At 43.7% G+C, this 20,491-nt stretch overlaps 1 protein-coding gene across 2 annotated transcripts; it reads left to right on the top strand.

The window, feature by feature from the left end:
- Positions 1 to 318: 318 nt before the first annotated feature.
- fn1b (fibronectin 1b) lies at positions 319 to 20,406 on the top strand. 2 transcript variants are annotated; one of them, XM_054770988.1, is made up of 46 exons: positions 319 to 569; positions 849 to 974; positions 1,092 to 1,229; positions 1,351 to 1,482; positions 1,937 to 2,074; positions 2,167 to 2,313; positions 2,435 to 2,617; positions 2,792 to 2,974; positions 3,315 to 3,491; positions 4,456 to 4,611; positions 4,705 to 4,833; positions 4,917 to 5,060; positions 5,406 to 5,527; positions 5,642 to 5,810; positions 5,917 to 6,093; positions 6,180 to 6,308; positions 7,379 to 7,468; positions 7,554 to 7,748; positions 9,197 to 9,475; positions 9,556 to 9,819; positions 9,954 to 10,048; positions 10,294 to 10,462; positions 10,555 to 10,641; positions 10,788 to 10,979; positions 12,095 to 12,373; positions 12,535 to 12,726; positions 12,843 to 12,932; positions 13,037 to 13,303; positions 13,383 to 13,499; positions 13,584 to 13,745; positions 13,826 to 13,981; positions 14,705 to 14,821; positions 14,999 to 15,268; positions 15,354 to 15,541; positions 15,623 to 15,710; positions 15,891 to 16,070; positions 16,147 to 16,236; positions 17,158 to 17,346; positions 17,423 to 17,512; positions 17,823 to 18,256; positions 18,338 to 18,476; positions 18,631 to 18,816; positions 19,249 to 19,374; positions 19,455 to 19,561; positions 19,648 to 19,737; positions 19,859 to 20,406. In XM_054770988.1, the coding sequence occupies exons 1-46, from the start codon at positions 431 to 433 to the stop codon at positions 19,934 to 19,936; spliced, it is 7,395 nt and encodes a 2,464-aa protein (XP_054626963.1). In that variant the 5' UTR covers positions 319 to 430; the 3' UTR covers positions 19,937 to 20,406. The 2 variants fall into 2 exon arrangements, with proteins under 2 accessions (XP_054626963.1, XP_054626964.1); XM_054770989.1 differs by lacking the exon at positions 12,095 to 12,373.
- Positions 20,407 to 20,491: the final 85 nt, after the last annotated feature.

The raw sequence follows: 20,491 nt of genomic DNA, 5'->3' as shown, positions 1-20,491 counted from the left end.
CCAAGTAACTCAAAACAAGTACAAGTGTGTTACTAACAACAAATACTACAAATAAATATAAATTACAAATACTGTAATAATATACAGGTATAATATTATATAATAATATGCATACATTATACGACATGAGATGTTCTCCTCTCTAGTGCAACATTATTTCTTTTATTGCACAGATTACATTATTCACTTTCCCTGAACTTTTCATTTGTTTTCTTACTTTTCTTGAAAGGGGAGTGTCAAACTGCACCAGAAGCCCTCCTCCTCCTGCACGTTATAGTACCAGCCCATATAAGCAGTGTGCTGCAGCCTGCTCATCCTGCATAGGCTGCAAGGCGGCAAACACCCGCCTGGAAGAGCAGCAAACTATTTTTTTTCTTTTTTTAAAAAAAGTCATTCGTCTACTTTATCTTGTACGTCTTTTGGGCGCAAAATGTCTGGTGGCGCACTAACAACGTTACTGGTGGCAGTGTGCGTGTGCAGCACAGTGCACAGCTTGCCAAAGAGTAAAAGGCAGAGTGGACAGTATCAGGTGTATCCTGAGCTCTACGAACCAGAGCCTGTCTCTCCAGGTTTGTGCATGCATTTCCAGTTTTATTTCACTAGCTGATTGTTTTGATTTCAGTGTAGCTCTGTGCGTAAAATGGGATACATGACTGCTAATTGTAAGGCAGTTACCCATAAACTGTTATAAAACTGCATTGCGTCTTACTATAATGTGTTTCTAATATTTTGATTGCCTTAGGCAGGGCCAAAATATTAGAAATACTTAGTATGATGCAGTGCAAGAACTGGGCATTATGTTCTTTGCAAAGACGCTCCTTAACATTAAGCATTTTTATGATCTGTAGCTGGCTGCGAGGAAAACGGTCGCTCATTCAGAGTGAACGAACAGTGGGAGAAACCTTACCGTGGCAGTATGCTGCTGTGCACCTGCAATGGAGCAGAAGGCATCAAATGTAAAACTAAGCCTGAAGGTCAGTAGGAGCTGAGCAACCAATACCCAAATGACTTAACAGGTCTTCCATGCACATTAATGCAAGAGGAAAATGGTGCCTGAATTTATTGTTGTGCTTCCTTTGTATTTTTTTCAGTGGAGGAGTCTTGTTATGATAAGCACAATGACCGGACATACCGGGTCGGTGAAACTTACGAGAGGCCAAAGGACGGAATGATGTGGGACTGTACATGCATTGGTTCTGGTCGGGGCAAGATCAGCTGTACCATTGCAAGTGAGTGTAAACGTGACTGAGTGTATATTTATGTGTGGGTGCCCACTGATCTGAGAGTGCAATAACTTGAACTGGAATCCGCCTTGTGCAGCTGAATGAATATACATGCGGTCATTCCCAGATCGTTGCCATGAAGGTGGAAGGTCTTACAAAATCGGGGACACTTGGCAGAGGCCTCATGAAACCGCTGACTACATGCTGGAGTGTGTATGCCTTGGAAATGGCAAAGGAGAGTGGACCTGCAAGCCTGTTGGTGGGTATCATTGACGATTGAAAAGTTTGGATGGTTGTCACCCACACTGACAAACTGACAGACCTGCCTCTGTTTGATATCATTGCAAATATTTAACAAACCAGTCAAACAAGAGCACACATCTCCTCTGTGCTCATCTCACTATGACTGATCTCTTTTTCCCCCCCACGAGAAAATGGCAACCAGTACTGTACATGTTAAACACGGGAAGTGAGCAAGCTCACAGTAATTGCTGAGACACACAAGATATAGGATTAAATTAGCGGCTCTTTTTCGGACATGTTGAATTGTGCAAGTGTAAACATGTGATGTTCTTGAATATAACTTTGTAAAGCATATTCCAAATAAACTAAATCAATATCTTTATCATTGATGTGCACTTTGGATGGTGTAGTTTAGAAATGACCTCCCATACAAAATAAGTAATTAAAGCCCAGCTCTGTTTTCCGCTCAGCTGAGCGCTGCTACGACAACAACGCGGCATCATCATATGTGGTGGGAGAGACCTGGGAGAAACCCTACCAAGGCTGGATGATGCTAGACTGTACTTGTCTGGGGGAGGGAAATGGGCGTATCACATGCACCTCAAGGAGTAAGCCATGCACACACAAACACACACAGATCCATAGACTGTGTCGCCATGTTTTCAATTGTGGATTCTGACTGCTTTTGTTCTCTGACCAGACCGTTGCAATGACCAGGAAACCAGAAGGTCCTACCGCATCGGTGACACGTGGTCCAAGACTGACACAAATGGGAACACCCTGCAGTGCTTATGTTTGGGAAACGGTCGCGGAGAATGGAAGTGTGACCGCCACAGCTCAGGCCAGGGTGAGGAAAAATACCACACAATGTTACAATGTTAGAATGCCAGTATTCACATGAAAATATAATTTTTCATCAAAATATCATCATAATATTGGGTAAATATTGTCTATTTGGATTAAAATAGGCACAGGTTCTGTCGTGGTGACCCAACTCCAACCCCAACCGCAGCCCGAGCCTCCTATTGAAGGAACCTGCCGCACTGACTCTGGAGCCACCTACTACGATGGACAGCGCTGGATAAGAAACCAGGGCAACAAGCAGATGCTCTGTACTTGTCTGGGCAATGGTGTCAGCTGCCAGGAGTGGGGTGAGTTTGGGGGAAAGAGAAATGTGTAAAAAGGAGTTTTGTGCATGAGTAAAAGGGTATAGTTCCCTCCTTTGCTGGTGGCCTTTCTGTTTTCCGGGTGTTTACACACATTTTCCCAGGGTACTGGGCATGTTCGGGTAGCTTTGTTCAACTTCACCTTCTATCCCTGTGCAGAGGCCAGGAACCAGGTGTACAGTGGCAACTCCAACGGCCAGCCATGTGTTTTTCCATTTGTCTTCATGGGGAAGACCTACTACTCCTGTACCTCAGATGGACGCAGAGATGGGCAGCTATGGTGCTCCACCACCTCAGACTACGAACGAGACCAGCAGTACTCTTTCTGTACTGAGAAGAATGGTGAGACTTGGAAGAGGCCATGTGAAACTGTGTTTTGACTTCAGTGTTGTAGACCAACTCCATATTAGTACTGAGCAGGATTACTATTGCAACAACACATCATCAGTAGGGTAAAACTAACCTGTCTCACGACAGGCTAAACCCAGCTCACATTCCCTACTAGTGGGTGAACAATCCAACGCATGGTGAATTTAGCTTCACAACAATAGGAAGAGCCGACGTCGAAGTATCAAAAAGCAACGCCGCTATGAACGTGTGGCACTAATTATAGATATACAGTAGAATGAAATGCCTTAGAAGTTCTTCTCGCTTTAACATTGTGTTTCCTCCACATTACTAGCCATCGTGGCCACACGAGGAGGTAACTCCTATGGCGCCCTTTGCCACTTCCCCTACCTCTACAGTGGCCGCAACTACACTGACTGCACATCTGATGGGCGTCGTGATAGCATGAGGTGGTGTGGAACCACATACAACTATGATGCAGATCAGCGCTTTGGATTCTGCCCCATGGCTGGTAAGTGTGTGTGTGTGTGTGTGTGTGTGTGTGTGTGTGTGTGTGTGTTCATGTCTTTGTATGTGGTCCATCTCTTCATAAATCCATTTTCTACCAGTTATTAAATGTCTACCACTTATTAAATGCCCTCTATTTTACTACTAGAATGCTAGAATTTGGACAGTTTAAAAATCTGTTTTTTTGCTTTGATGCTAATGAGCTCCACGAGGATCCAACTTGAAGAAATGCTATAGTGCACTTTATCCACTTTTTACACCGTAACTCTGCTTGTCCAGCGTAATAGATGCTATATTGCATGCAACGTCACATTGAGGATAGGGCGAGGTCACAAATGTTAGCAACATTAGCATAAGTATGTGAGCTACAATGCTAACAATGCAGTCACATTTTAACAACAACATCATGTTAGGTTAGGTTATTAACTGAAGAAAATCAAAATGATCAAACTGACAGCTCCCCTGCCTGTAGCTGACTGACAGATAGCTGGCAGAATGCCAGGTTTTATTTTAAGACCTGTAGCAAAGGCCGTTTTTTAAAATTGTATTTTGTTTTTTGCTAAGCGGGTCTCTCTGGAGTGGGTTGTGCATATACAGGGCAGACTCATCTAGCTCGGGTGGTATCATGGTGAAAGTGGCATCATGTCCAAAAGTCCTTCATGACATCGCAATTTTTCTAACAGCTGGTGCTCATAAAAAGGCTCTGGTGACACATGTTACTGTCAAAGTCAGTTTTGTAGAATAGGAGAACTTTAATGTTTTGTATCATGAAGAGATGTTTAACTACTAGAAAATAACTCATGTGGAGTCAGTTTGAGGTGATGTAAGAGCGCATGAGTCCGTCAACGTGGTTTGGCATCCATGACACGGGCAGGAGCTGAACCCAAACAGAGACAAATCAATACACACAGGAACACATGGCAAAGTTCTGTTTGTTCTCATTTGTGTGCTTTTCCTCGACTTTGCAGCCCACGAGGAGGTGTGCACCACGAACGATGGAGTCATGCATCGCGTCGGAGACAAATGGGACAAACGCCATGATGTCATGGGTCACATGATGGAATGCACATGCCTCGGGAATGGCCGTGGGGAGTGGAGCTGTATCGCTCACTCACAGCTGCGAGGTCTGGCCAAAAGATGTTATGAAACAATCTTAATAGCAGAGCCCACAAAATGAATGTTAACCGTGTGTTACCCTCTCGCCTCTGCGTGTCCAGATCAGTGTATTGTGGATGGCTTGACCTATGAGGTCAACCAGCAATTCTCCAAGCGCCACGATGAAGGCTACATGATGAATTGTACCTGCTATGGGCAGGGACGTGGACGCTGGAAGTGTGATGCTATCGGTATGTTATTGGCACAGCACGCTCGACTGTGATTTACGACCAGACCCTCATTTGTTCCATTCTATTCTTGCCTCCTTCAACAGATCAGTGTCAGGAGCCACAGACAAGAGCATTCTATCAGATTGGAGATACATGGGACAAAGTCATTCGTGGCATTCACTACCGCTGTTATTGCTACGGCAACGGGATTGGAGAAATGAGATGTGAACCCCAGCAGGCCCACCAAGGTGGGTCTGTTTATGCATGAAGAACATTTCCTGCTTCTGACTTAGTTACTGTACTGCAACACATTATTCTATTTGCAACACAGTAAAGTGTGTTTGCCCACCACCAATGAAAGGGATGCATGGGATAAAGGTGGGCAGACAAACAGTGGTGAGCATGGTAGTCCGGTGTTATGTCACACTCTATGAAGTCAGAGATTGTTTGTGAGCTGGTGGTTTGGTTGCGTCAAAGTCAAAGAAGCCAGTTTCCACCCACGCCAACCAGAGCTAACGCTATCATGTTAATGCACCATACACCGCCTTCAAGCTTCTTCTTTCCCCTCATTGAGTCTCACTGCAACCCCTCAGGCGGCCACAGGCCAGTCCAAGTCATCATCACAGAGGCAGGCAAACAGCCAGACTCCCACCCCATCCAGTGGGACCCTCCCTCTTCTGTTCACATCACACAGTACATCCTCAAATGGAAAATTGTAAGTTGTGATATTTTCCTGCCTGCCATCACAAATATTATTAATTTCATATGAGCTTGATGTCAGTAAAGCTTGATTTAAAACTCATCATCTTGTCCCTATTGTTGTTGATAGAAAAATTCTCGCGGCCCCTGGAGGGAGGTTGTCATTCCCGGACACCTTAACTCCTACACCATCAGTGGTCTGCGTCCAGGTGTTACCTATGAAGGTCAGCTGATTAGCATGTTGCGCTACGGGCAACGTGAGGTTACGCTTTTCGAATTCACCACCACCCTTGGCTCATGTGAGTAATCTGTTAAAGTCCATATATTTTTATAAAGCCTCGATATATTGTAGTACAGTATATTATGTGTAAGATGACATGAAATGATATCCCATCTTCCCCCAAGTGGAAACATCAGAGGGAGAGACAACCCAGCCTCCTCCTCTGGTCGACACCTCAGAGTCGGTGACAGAAATCACGTCAAACAGCTTCGTTGTGTCCTGGACGTCAGCCTCATCCACCATCTCTGGCTTCAGGGTGGAGTATGAGCTCAGTGAGGAGGGTGCACAGCGTAAAATCTTGGGTAATTATCACGATACACTCAGTGAGTCTCTTTGACAAATTTATACCCAAGCGCTGATGTGTTTATTTTCTAACTTTGTATTACAGATGTTCCTCGAACATCCACTTCTGTTACCATTGGCGACCTTCTGCCAGGACGCAGATACAACATTAATGTCTATGAGCTTCCAGATGACGGAGAGGCGACTCTCATCCTGTCAACATCCCAGACTACAGGTAGAAGAATTTCCTTCACTGATGTCTTTGCTCAGATTTGGAAACAATTTTAGCATTTATAATTAATGGAAATAGAAATTATTTGTTCCAGGGTCAAACTGTTGCCACCCTAAAATATTTATTAACCGTACAGAACTTTGTAATAATAAAATTGTAATATTTCAACATTCCGTGTAAAAATATGTTAAGCAATGTTAATGGTAAAGAAAAAAACAATAAAATACTCAGTCCCAACTTTTAAGATGAACAATGACGTATAATGATGTTGCATAATCCAATACAGTATACCGTGGAACATCTTTCAGCTTTCGTCATTAATTCGTTCCAAAAGGTCAGAAGAAAACTGTAAATATGTTAATATAATTAATGAAAAAGAAAAAGAAAGAAATATGCAGTGTGCTTGAATGCCTCATCAGCGTAGGGCACATGAGAAAGAAGGAGACAGAAATGAAATTGTTCATTATTCTGTGTGCATTCTATGAACAAATAAACCACCCCCACACACACATAATAAAGGTGATTAAAGAATTCCCTGACCGGAATGTGTTTATAGTGTCCCGACTCTAAAAGAACTTCCATTCTTCGTAGAGACTGAGTCACCAGCGCTGTTTGGTCATACAATAACTGACAAGGTTTATGAAAACCGAGGAATATTTTTGGCAATAGTTTTTGTCAAAAACCAAATCATATGAAAACCGAGGCATACGAAAACCGAGGTTCCACTGTACAGTGTCTGAATGGTGAAGCGCTGTGAACAAGCGTAAAAAGAAGTTAGCCACTTTTATTGGTAACTATAAAAACAATACAACACTCAATACAAGTGAAGATGCATGTGGCTGACACAAGAGTTTTACTGTTTTACTTGCTTTCATCCATTGCTGGCACATGTTTGGAATGAAGTGTTGCAATAAAGCCAAAGAAAAAGTCTTTGATGCTTGCTGAGCTGATGTCTTGTGAGGTATGCTCGGGCTTTGCACACAATGCTGACAATCTAAACCATGTTTTCCTTTTGCTTTGTTAGAATTTTACCTTTGAGGTTTCTCTATATTTTTAAATGAACTTTTTCGCAGCCCCTGACACTCCGGCTCAGCATGCTATTGATGATGTGGGCGAGACCTCAATCCGAATCAGATGGTCCAGACCTGAAGCTCCTATTACTGGTAATCAACTTCTGCTTTTACTGTACATGTGCGTATTTAAAGTAGTCAGTACAGTTGTTTATTCTCCGTGTTTTTGTTTCGTCAGGTTACCGTGTGGTGTACACTCCATCAGTGGAGGGCAGCAGCACTGAGCTAACCCTGCCAGATTCTGAGACCTCAGTGACCTTGGTTGACCTTCATCCTGGTGTTCTGTACAACATCAGTATCTTCGCTGTGGAGGAGAACCAGGAGAGCGAACCTGTTTTTGTCCAGGTCAACACAGCTGGATCTCCTCAGCCAGGTAAAGAGAAGAATGAAAAAGTTCATCATTGCACATCGCAACCCCTGAATGACCTCCCTTTGATTCACGGTGGTCTTAGAAACACACACACGGATTAGAGAAAGAATGTGCACACAACCTACACCCATAAACTTCAACACACAACTTTCTGCAGTTGGATTACTTAGTCTACTGGTCATGTTAAAAAAAAATATTTATTATACTTTCAAAAGCACAACCAGCTGCAGAAGGGAACAGTTCGGTATTACAGCATATCTTTTGTCATCTGTTTAATCTGGAACACCAATCCTAATATTTTACATCATGTGTTTTCAGAACGCTGATGCAATAAATATAAACTTTTCCGAATGATTTATTGCAGCAACTACCTCTGTAAGTAAGAAACTAATGTGATAAAGATCCCCTAGAGGATATTCACTTTTATAGTGACATTTAATGCGATCAATAAATATGCCTTATTTTTACTCCAAACACTCAATTGAGTAAATGTCACAAGCGCCATAAATGATTTAAAAAGCTACTGATATAACTGATTTAAACATTTATTATAGTGAATGTATGATTACTTTGTTATTTTGCGTGCAAATGCTGAGAGATGCTGTCATGAAGCAAATATGCAATTGAAATCAAGTGAAGCAAAGGCCATAAAGCAGGTTAATACATCACACCATATCATAACTACAGTCCAGTAAGTCCTCCTTTATTGCGGTTAATTGTTTCCAGACCTGACCGTGATAAGTGAATTTCCACAAAGTAGGATTCCTTATTTATTAAAAAATATTTTTGTACAGCATAGAACACCGGTTTACGACCTTCTACATATGGTTTTTAATATTAGAGCCCTCTAGACATGAAATAACATCCCTATAATCACCTTTACACTCATATTACCCGATATAGTAGATATAATCAGAGAAAATAAGCCATTTAATACATAAATAAGACTCATGCTCATGTGTGTTTCAATTAATGTCTTCCGGACGTGTGGACAGGAAGTGACGTCGGCGATTCAGAGTTGAGTTTTGGCTGTTTAGTAACGGCCACAACAGTAGCCTGTGTTATTATTATGATTATGATGATGATGATTATTATTATTGGTATTATTGTGCCTGTTGTGAGACAATTCAAATCGGAAATAAAAGCCTGTCGTCTGCTGCGTGTTACTAGTGACACCTCGTGGCAGTTCATCAACGTCTTGTACTGGTTTAAACTGTACAGTATTTGTATTTGAGTTCATTTAGAATTTTTTGTATACTGTACTTGAAATGCTGAATGAATGAAACAGTGATCATTTATTTGAAAAAACGCAGTAGGGTGAGGGCACAGTGTTTGAACCACAATGTTCTGACAATCCTGTGATGACACTGCTCGACTGTATTGTACTTTAACCTGCAGCTATGTTTGAAGTATTTTTGTACTTTTTTCATTGGTTGTGTGTTCTGCTACAGAGGAGGTCCCATCACCCACAGACCTGCAGTTCTATGAGGTGACAGATGTGAAGATCACCATCACCTGGAATGGTCCACCCAGCGAGGTGACCGGCTACCGGGTGACCTTCTCCCCCTTGGCTCCTGATGGCACAGAGATCAGACCCCTCCAGCTGCCAATCTCTTCCAACGCCTACGCTGACATCACCCATTTGCAACCTGGCACGTTGTACCGCTTCTACGTTTACGCCATTAACGGCGGTGTGGAGAGCGAGCCGCTCATGGGAGAGATGTCCACCAGTAAGTGTTGTCAAGAGTCACATGACACAGTAGTGATGTTTAGCCTAAATGGGGTCCTTCCTACTTTCCAACCTCTCCAGAACCGGATGCTCCCACCAATGTGCATTTCACTGACATTGGCCCAGACAGCGCTCTGGTCATTTGGGAAGCTCCCCATGCTGTGGTGTCTGGATATCGTCTCTTCTTGAGCATTGAGGGCTCCAACCCCATTGAGAAGAGAATCCCAGGAGGGGTCACCCAGTACCCTCTGAGGAATTTGCGTCCTGAAACTGATTATACTGCTACCCTGCACTCTGAGCTGGACAACGTGCTTAGTGAGGCCGTCACCACATATTTCACCACAGGTCAGCACACGCTCCCCCAGGGTCCCAAGACAAAATGTTACATCCATACTGATGCCCCTGCATCCACTCTAGCGGAATAAACTGCTGTCTTATTATGCTTTAATTGTAATATTTCTTTTCATTTTTTCTTACAGCACCCCACATGGGTAATGCACCTGCTTTCAGCACAGAGGTCACTGATACCGCCATCATCATTACCTGGATACCTGCCCGCAGGTTTAGCTACAAGGTAGCAGCCAGAAGGAGCCCACGGCATTCTTTGGGCTTTGAAAATCATTGTATTGGATGTATAGTAGTCTCTGTTCAACTAAAGACAGAAATGTTCATAACAAGGTGGTTGGAGTGGTTTTGCTGATGAAGGGGCCAGAGCTGTTCTCATGTAGCAAACTTGGATTCCATATGTATGAAAGGATAGTTTGCGAGTATTATGACTTTATGTCTTACGCTTTATACATTTTCTGATCTTCTTTCCAGCTGTCTGTGCTCCCCAGCCAGGCAGGCGAGTCTCCCAGACACAGGACCTCAGACTCTGGACGCCTTTATATAACAGGTCTGATTCCTGGAACACAGTACACCTACAGTGTTCAGCCTATTTTCAACGGACGGCCCCGCGGAAACCCCATCACCCGCAATGCAGTCACTGGTGAGTGTCGAAGAAGCACCTAATGGGGACTAAGAAACAAACCTTCTGCATGGTCTCAGTGTCCCTATGCTTGTGTCTTGGTCCCCTTCCAGCTTTGTCCCCTCCAACTGACCTGAGAGTTCAGTCCAACTCTGACACAGGAGATCTCACTGTCCACTGGACAGCCTCCAAAACACCAGGTAAATATTGACTGGGCTGCCTGGAGCCCACCAAGTCTAGACATTGACCTTCCAAAACATCTCTTCCTGGTACTTCCTCTTCACTTCTCACAGTGACTCACAGATGACCAGAATCTGACATCTTTTTCCACCTCCTCCCTCTGCAGACATCACAAGCTACAGAGTTTCAAGCACGCCCACCAGCGGGCAGAAAGGAAACAGCTTTGAGGAGTTAGTGCAGCCCGATCAAACCTCATGCATGCTGGAGAACCTGAATCTGGGGGTGGAGTACAACATCAGCGTGTTGGCAGTCAAGGGGAATTTGGAAAGTGTGCCTGTGTCCACTACTATCACCCCCGGTAGGTGCTTCAGGAAAGGCCTTCACACACACTGTGTAGAGGACATCATTGTTTTCTGGAGATAAGAAAAAGCAACTGATATTTTCACCCGTCTGCTACTGCAGTGCAAGCATCCTGTCACAACACTGCACATACTGTTTAATTATAGCCGATACGTATTTACCTAAACCACAAAAAGGATGGGAGTTAATTGTAAGCAGGTGATAATTGGAAAGATGCTGTGCGTTCTAAAATTGGAAAAGTTGTTATATACCTATAGCAACTTTGGAGTGGATAAGAAAATGTAAAGGAAAATGTAGCTCTCTTTGACCACATGGTCATTTATTAATATGTACAGTATATTGCACAACACAGCAACAACAGAACGCAACTAATGTTGTTATTGCGCTAAAGAGTAAACTGCTCAGTCAGCATTAATACTCTTGATAGGTTCATTGTAAAAACAGCCAGGCAAGTGGAACACACATTTCATGGATTTCACACCAACAGCTGACAAGCGCAAACAACATTTTGAAGCACTTGCAGAGATAGATCAAGCTGCTGGGCTGACCACTTGTGATACTTGCAGCTACTGCCACCTTGTGGAGTTAAGAAAAACTACATTAGGAAGTTGCCTATAGCCAGAGCTGTGAATGAGATCACTGCTGTTATTTGCTTTTGCAGAGCATTTTCGGTATGCATGTATTTTTTAGCAAAAAATATATTTTTCATCTTAAAAGCTGCATTCAGGTCACTTTGGGAAAATGGAGTGCTGCTGAGATTTCTAAAAAGAATCCAAAATAGAAAATCTGCTGCTTCACGTGACAATATAAGAGTGTTTATACATAGTTTAATGCAGCTTATGTCTTGTTTAATTATAACATGCACCTACTACTGGGGGCTTTGGCTAACATTTGCATGAAGTCTATTAATCATATAAGTAACTGTTGATTTGATCTGTTCTTGGAATTTGCACGCTAATCTTGATCTTGAATCTTGATGTTAAAGCCAATTTTGAATGTTGAATGTATCTATCCTGGCACTGAATGTGTAATTCATTGAATTAATCAGTGTAATCATGTCTTTGTGTCTTTCTAATGTTGCCTGCGCTTTTGCACCTGGCCTAACCTTTCCAGACATACGCCCACCAAGACATATTCACTTTGTCGACATTACTGACACCACCATTGGCCTGCGCTGGATCCCTCTGAACTATTCCACTCTAACGGGTTACCGGATAACGGTAGCCACGTCAGGCGAGAGCTTGCCAATTTTTCAAGACATGGTGGACACATCTGCTGGTTATTACACCATTCGTGGTTTGGAGCCCGGCGTGGACTATGACATCAGTATCACCACAGTTACAGAGGAAGGGGAAAGCGAGCCAACCACACACACAAAGCAAACTCAAGCGGGTGATTTCATCCTTTCACTATATCTTTGAGGAGGGTGGGAATTGTGATGACACAATTGATGCAAACATGCATTTCAGAATGTTAGCTTCCTTATTTTTATATACTCTGGTGTTGAGTAGTTTTCGACATTAGATAAACCTGCTATCCCATCATTTCCTCAGTGATTCCAGCCCCCACCAACTTGCAATTTGGAGGGGTGGGTCCTGACCATATCAGGGTCACATGGACAGTCCCTCATGTTGCTACCCCAAGCGACATATCTCGCTTTGTCATTCGCTACCACCCTACGGCCAGAGACCATGATGTCAAAGAGGTCAATGTGGGCGGAGCTTCTAACACCTTCTTGCTGCAGAGTAAGTAAATCAAATACTAGGTTTTGAGATGCATTGTAGAAAGTTAATAACTATTCAATAACTTGTTTGCTTTGTACACCATTCTAACTCAATGTGTACCCCAAACTATGATACAGACCTGCATCCTGACACTGAATACCGCATCAGTGTGGTATACATGTATGGGGAGCGAGAGAGCAACCCAGCCACAGGAACTCAGAGGACAAGTGAGTCTAACTGACTTGAGTGCAGGGATAGCAAATTGTTCATTTTGTATCCATGTTTCTGAATGTATGGGACGGCCAGGTTTATAGTGTTCCTCTCCTTCCAGCTCTTGATTCCCCAACTGGTTTGGACTTCTCTGACATTCAAACCAACTCCTTCACTATTCACTGGCGGGCTCCTACCGCCTCTATCACGGGTTACCGCATCCGCCATCAGAGGACAAGTGGTGGACGGGCCAAGGATGAGAGACTCCCTCCCAGCAGGACCCGTTACACTTTGACCGGACTGGCTCCAGAGACAGAGTACATCATCGCTGTGTACGCCGTCAAAAACAACCAGGAGAGTCAACCTGTGACTGGCACACAGGCCACCAGTGAGTGTCTTAACCACAGTGAAGGTCCCTTTTTCCTTATCAGCACGTTGATCGTAATAGCTCTTCTCCACACCGTCAGTTTCAGATGCTCCCACTGACCTGGAGGTGATGTCCTCAACACCCACGAGCATTACCATTCGCTGGGACGCTCCTTCAGTTGCAGTCAAGCAATACAAGATCACATATGGAGGGACAGGTCTTTACAATCTCTCTTCATTTCCCCCGACAAATACACTTCCATTTACCAGAATCAAGAGCGGGCTCTTCTAATGATTTCCAGGTGGTGATGCTCCTCAAGAGTTCACCATCCCAGGTACTCAGACCACTGCCACCATCACTGGTCTGAGTCCGAGTACTGACTACACTATCACAGTCTATGCTGTTACTGGGCGAGGAGATAGCCCCTCCTCCAACACCCCCGTCTATATCACACACAAGACTGGTAATCAAAATAAATAACTGTAAACAACACTTTTGAGTAGATCCAATTCAGTTTTGTTGTTGTTTTTACTCTTTCTGTAGATATTGAGGCTCCTGCTAACATGGACGTGACTGATGTGAGCGACAATGCCATCACAGTGCGCTGGTCGCCTGCTCGGGGACCCATCACAGGCTACAGGATAACTGGTGTCCCTAAAAATGGCCAGGGACCATCGTATTCCAAGGATGTACCTCCTGGTAGGACATGATAATGATCTTTATACTTACACTACTCACAACAAGTTAGGGATATGTCAGATACATTTCAGGATCAACCTAAAATGTACTAGTCTATAAACTGAAAGGTGACCTTAATTTGAGCTTCTCTAATTTTGAATGCACATGTCCAGCATGTTCAATACTTAACGCACAACTTGCTGTCCTCTAACATAACAGTTGTGCACATCACTAACATTTTGTGAACCCTGTAATATGGACAAAAGTCTGGACACATCTCTCTGTCACGTAGGTATTAGACTGGACCCCTTTAGTTGCCCCTGAATATGAATTCTTTATTTTATCATTTTGGATGTTGTGGGAACAGTTTAGAAAGGCTCTTTTCCAATCCTTTTCTATTCCAATAATGTCTGTAAAAGCACGCTTGAATTGGTTTGGCATTGAGCTCAAACCAATAAACCACCTTTGGGATCAACTAGACCAGAGATTGTGAGCCAGCAGGACCTCTCTCGGGTCCAACATCAGTGATCTCTGACTTGATAAATATTTTTCTGGATGAAAGGAGAAACAATTCCCACAGACACACTCCAGCGTTTTGTAGAAAGACTTTCACAAAGAATGAAATCTGTTGTAGCTGCAAAACAAACACATATTTTCGATCAGATGCACTTCCTGTAATGGTGTACTAATACTTCTATAGTGTATATGCTTGTATTTAATGTACCCTTTGCTGCTTCTTTACAGCTCAAACTGAGATCACCCTCACAGGCCTGATGCCCACTGTTGAGTATGTTGTGAGCGTCGCAGCCCTGGGTACTGATGGCCAGCCTTCCTCTGCAGTGGTAGAGAATGCTATCACAGGTCTGTGTGATTCTATTACAAGTAAAAGGGTTTAAGGAGATCAGCAATATACCAATGTGCATAAATGAGCATATGCAAATGAGATCTAATATCAAATGTTGCCTTTATGCTGCATATTAATGTAACAATATGTTTTTTCTTCTTCACATACATCCCCCTTTCCACCTTTCCCTGTAGCAATGGATCGTCCAAAAGACTTGACCTTCTCTGATATTGACTACAACTCCATGCGCATTGCCTGGGACAGTCCAGAGGGTGCCGTGACATCATACCGCGTTCTGTACTCCAGCCCTGAAGACCGCGAGAGAGAGCTGCGTCCAGCGCCCAGAGGTGACCAAGACAATGTGGCGATAAAAGGCCTTCGTCCAGGCACGGAGTACACTGTCAAAGTCATCGCCCTTCACGGTCGCACACCCAGCACACCACTGGTGGGAACACAGGCCACAGGTAGAAGCTGATACGTTCCCTTAATTAAAGGTGAATACCGCAAAAATTGGTCATATTTTCGCTTGCGTGTGTGTGTCCTGCTCAGTCATCCCCTCGCCGACCAACCTCGTCATCTCAGAAGTGGGGCCGTCTTCTTTCACCGTGTCATGGCAAGCCCCCAACGCACGACTGACAGGATACCGTGTGGTTGTCAACCCCGAGAACATCAACGGCCCCACTAAGGAGATGAATGTTGCTCCTGACACCACACGTGTGGTTGTACCTGGGCTCATGGTAAACATTTGGTTGTTTCCTGTGCATGAAGTCTACATTTTGTCTGTCAGTAACTATAAAGTGTCTGAACTTGTATCGCAGGTGGCAACCGCATACCAGATACGTGTCTATGCGCTGAAGAACTCTGTCACCAGCAGACCACTGGAGGGACATGCAACCACACTAGAAGGTAACTGACCATTAAGACACTGTCATTGGTAGAATAGACAACACTCTGTACAAGTCTGACATCTGCAGAAAAAAAATTCTCCATACAATGCAAATATATTTGAGTTTAGAAATGTTATAATGCTGTGCAGCACTGCCATTGTGGGAGAAATTGTCCTAGTCATTTTCCTTTCCCGTACAGAAATAAGCCCACCTCGTCGTGTGCGTATTGTTGAGGTGAAGGACGACTCTTTCACACTCACTTGGCGCTCCAAGGGAGAAACCATCACTGGTTTCCTCATTGAAGCCACACCAGCCGCTAGCTCACGTCCCACAATCACCAAGACCATCCCAGCAGATGTGTACACTTATACAGTCACAGGTAGATAAAAAAAAACATCAAAAGAATGCTTTTCAGAGGAAAAACTTGTCTCACTGTGTCTTGCTGTGTTTTAAAGGACTACAACCAGGCACCACATACTCTGTTAACCTGTACACTCTGAATGGCAACACAAGGAGTGCACCTATTCCTCTTACTGTTCAAACAGGTATTGTGTGTGTGTGTGTGTGTGTGTGTGTGTGTGTGTGTGTGTGTGTGTGTGTGTGCGTACACTTACCTCTTCATGTTACTCACAGTATGTGCACCTTAAATAATCTTTTTTCCCTATTCGGAAGTAATGTATATATTCACTTCATTGTTACATATGTTTAACTGTCCTGCATATTGTAGCAGTCATGGAAGATCATAAACCAAAACCTCACATTTTTGAAAGTTGAATTTAAAGGAAAACTGCACTTTTTGGAGGGAATTTTGCCCATCATCCACAATCCCTATATGCGACATGAACACACACGTCTTCCTCTCTTCTGTGCCTTCTAAAGATATAAAAACAGCTAAAGAAAAGAGGCAGCTGAGACTGCACATAATGGGGCTCACCTATTGCGCCTATAAAGCCTTCTGAAAAAAATCTCCAAAAACTGCCCAAATGACTAGCCACTGGCCGGCTAGCGACTCGCGTCACCACACGCTCGCCCCACAGGCCACTACCGAAAGGTAACACTACATCAGTGATCACCAACCTTTTTGAGCCCAAGATCCCTGGTCTCGCCGTGAACTTGATCTACACCCCCCACCCTCAAATATATTGTTATTATTATTTTGTAGAAAGGTTTACTTAATTTTTTTTAGAAAGTAACATTTAAAGCTTTGTCTTTACATACAAAGCTTTTGTTATTATTGGTGTCAACATTTCAGCCTTTTCTCATTGTGCGTTTTGCTCTATTTTTACCATTTTGGCTGTTTTTTACATTTTATTTTGTTTGAACGCACAGTAAAGAGAAAGACGTGTGTTCATGTCTCACATAAGGATTGTGGATGATGGGCAAAATTCCCAAAAAAGCAATTTTCCTTTAACCATCTAACCATTCAGTGCTTACACAAACTCAGCTAGCAAATTTGTTTGCTGCAGCTAAACCAGTGGTCCAAGCTCCCACCAACCTCCAGGTGACATCTTTGACCCCCACCTACATCTCGTTCAGTTGGCAACCTCCAGCCACGGCCATCACAGGCTACTACGTCACCTACGCAGAGCCCAGAGTAGCCCCAAGGGAGCTGAAGCCACAGCCCCACGCAGGCCAGAACTACGCCACCATATCTGGTATGTCAGTATTTTCAGCTATAGCTAATAACACTGAGTATGTCTTATTTTACTCACCATAACTCTCTATCATCAGGCCTGAAACCAGCCACAGAATATATCATCAAGATTGTTGCCATCCAGAACACACAGAGAAGCACTCCACTGGTGGGGAGAATCAGGACTCGTGAGTATTTACATTTTATCGGTATTTTACATGTATTCAAATTTGAATTCCTAATGAACTCTCATTTGGTGAGGATGTGGACCCGGGTTCGGGTTTAATAAATATTGAAGTTGATGTTTTAATTTTTATGCAAAAAAAATATTCCTTTCAAAGCACAATATATACTCACACCCTCACTAATTACTTTTTCGGACCCCTTATCCATGATGTACACCACTAAGAAGGTGTACTCAATATTCTAAAGGCAGTGCCTCCTGCTGGCTGAGATAGGTCATACCTGACATGCACTCCTACATATTCCTCCCCTCAGATCCAGACTCATTCCTCCCGGTACCGCTCCCCCACCGTCCTGGAGATGTCACTGACAAGCTGGATGTACCCGAAACTGACTTGGGCAACAGAGTTCAGGTAGTGGGCACCAATGGCCAGGATGGTCTCGGTGGTCAGAGCCAACATGTGGAGTACACCGAGTACAACAACAACGGACCGAACAGTGCCAATCCGCAGTCCCCGTACGGTCAGGTACAAGGGCCCCTGGTCTTCTTGCCCCTCCCTGACACAGAAGGCCGCCGCCAGCCATATGTGAAGCTCAATGTGCCCATGAGTACAACATTTCCCAACGAGACAGGTCTCCCTCTAGAAGCTCAAACTCGAACCACCCTGTCCTGGAAGCCATACAGTCAGAGCAATGCCTACCTGGTCTCCTGCAATCCAGTCACACAGTTAGACGAGAAGATGTTCCAGGTAAGAGCTGGTACGGTCCTGCCATTTTTCCCTCTCAACATAAAATTTTAATGCAACCTTACCTCATGCCTGTCTGTCCAGGTGCGCTTGCCAGGTACATCCACCACTGCCACACTGATAGGTCTGACCCCAGGGGCTGACTACAACGTCATTGTCGAGGCTTTGAAGGGAGCGCTCAAACACAAGGTCCTGGAGCAGCTTGTCACTGCAGGAAACACAAGTGAGCCACAATCCACATTAAACACACTATATCGAAGGAAATACTGTAGTGTAGTGTAACAGACGTCACATGCCTTACAATATACCGTGTGTTTCTATTCCAAGCACATTGTTATGCTTTTTTATATAATTCTATCTTATTATTGTTGATAAAGTCCCAGATGGAGTTCCTTCAACAATCCCAGATGGACTTCCTTCCGCAGACGACACCTGCTACGATACGTTCACTGCAACCTACCATGATGTTGGTGCTGAGTGGGAGCGTATGTCTGAGACAGGCTTCAAGCTGTGGTGCAGATGTCTTGGACTGGGCAGGGGCCACTTCAGATGCGACTCATCCAGTATGTAACCTTCATGTACCAGGAATATATCGTAAATCAGGGGTGTCCAAACTTTTTCTACTAATGGCCGCATAGTATAAAATCAAAGGATGCGAGGGGCCACTTATATATTTATATATATATATATTTATTTATATACATTATCCATCCATTTTCTACGCCACTTATCCTCACTAGGATCGCAGCGGTATGTTGGAGCCTATCTCAGCTGACTTTGGGCGAGAGGCAGGGTACCGCCTGGACTGGTCGCCAGCCAGTCGCAGTATTTTATACATTATTTTCATGTATTTATTTATTTTTTAAATGTAATAAAATAAGAAAAATTATATATTACGTTATATATATTCATATAGATATTTAAAGACAAAGCTATATGTTATTTTGAGTTATTAGTGTCAACATTTGAGCCTTTTCTATTTACATTTCCTGTAGAATGGTGCCATGACAACGGGCAGAACTATCCCATTGGAGAGAAGTGGGATCGCCAGGCAGAGAATGGTCACTTGATGAGCTGTACTTGCTTGGGCAACGGCAAAGGAGAGTTCAAGTGTGAACCACGTAAGGCTCCTAGTTGAACTTTGTCACTCATTAGTGGTACCCCATGAATACTGCTTTTGAAGGCAAGTATTTCTACGCAGATGAATCAGTGTGCTACGATGATGGGAAAACATACCAGGTGGGCAACCAGTGGCAGAAAGAGTACCTGGGTGCCATCTGCACTTGTACATGCCACGGAGGACAGCAGGTAAGAAGCATAAGCATGTGTTTAGTGTTAGATTGGTAATGCAAATACAGTCCAAATGTATAATGGTGCTTATTTGGTTTCGTCAGGGCTGGCGTTGTGAGAACTGCCGCAGACCTGCTGCTGCTGACGCCAGTGTGCTGCAGCCTGTTCGCTATGGAGACAATACACTGCGCAAGGTGATCAATATTAGCCCATGTATACATAAAATTGTGACTGTACCCAATGAAGTGGCCAGTGAGTGCCTTTTCCAGTAGAAACAGCATGGAAACTAATGGAGATTCACAATTCCTCCTCCAGAACATTCACTGCCCCATCGAGTGTCTCCGACCCGACTTGCTGGCTAACACACACGTGGTCCAAGATCCTCGAGAGTGAGGAATCAACCATCTGGCACTCGCTTTGCTTTATCACTGTCTAATTACTGCACTGCCTGACCCGAGAGACATCGTGTTGTCTGTGACGACGCACACCTGCCTTATCACTTCCTGACACATCCAAAGATGTTAAACTGCACTTCTGCCTGAACAAAATGATCCTTTCACTCATTACAGTCTCTGGTTTTGGGGAAGAAAGGAGGCCATTACAGTATTTTTATAACTCTTGAGAAGAGTTCAAACCCTGTCCACACACACAGTTTGTGTTAAATTGTATGTCTTGTTTGTAGTTATTCTGTTACTGCTGGTGAAAGGGAAGGGGGTCACATTGTCTCAATACTAATTTATCCCTTAATTTCTGTGTGAATGCGAGTTTAATTGTATCTGTTCTATTTTTGTACTTTGTCTGTGCCAATGTTGTTTCTACCTGACAAAAAGTCCATTATTGTAATAAAGTTAGAAAGATCCCGATTCACCGCTGTGATGTTTTTATTTCTCTTTTCCTAAATGCACTGCTGTGTTATAAGGTTGAGTGAATGCCATATTTCAAACTCAC

The sequence above is a fragment of the Dunckerocampus dactyliophorus genome, chromosome 3 (genome assembly GCF_027744805.1).
Source record: "Dunckerocampus dactyliophorus isolate RoL2022-P2 chromosome 3, RoL_Ddac_1.1, whole genome shotgun sequence".
NCBI classification, from domain to species: domain Eukaryota; kingdom Metazoa; phylum Chordata; class Actinopteri; order Syngnathiformes; family Syngnathidae; genus Dunckerocampus; species Dunckerocampus dactyliophorus.
Note: the sequence above shows the minus strand (reverse complement) of the source record. Positions and strands in the feature narration are given on the sequence as shown.

What these genes read in the sequence shown, in the direction of transcription:
- fn1b (XM_054770988.1), top strand. Translation starts at nt 431, where the DNA reads ATGTCTGGTGGCGCACTAACAACGTTACTGGTGGCAGTGTGCGTGTGC. An exon ending in ACCAGAGCCTGTCTCTCCAG is followed by an intron (nt 570 to 848) that starts GTTTGTGCATGC and finishes TATGATCTGTAG; the next exon opens with CTGGCTGCGAGGAAAACGGT. An exon ending in TGGTTGTACCTGGGCTCATG is followed by an intron (nt 15,542 to 15,622) that starts GTAAACATTTGG and finishes CTTGTATCGCAG; the next exon opens with GTGGCAACCGCATACCAGAT.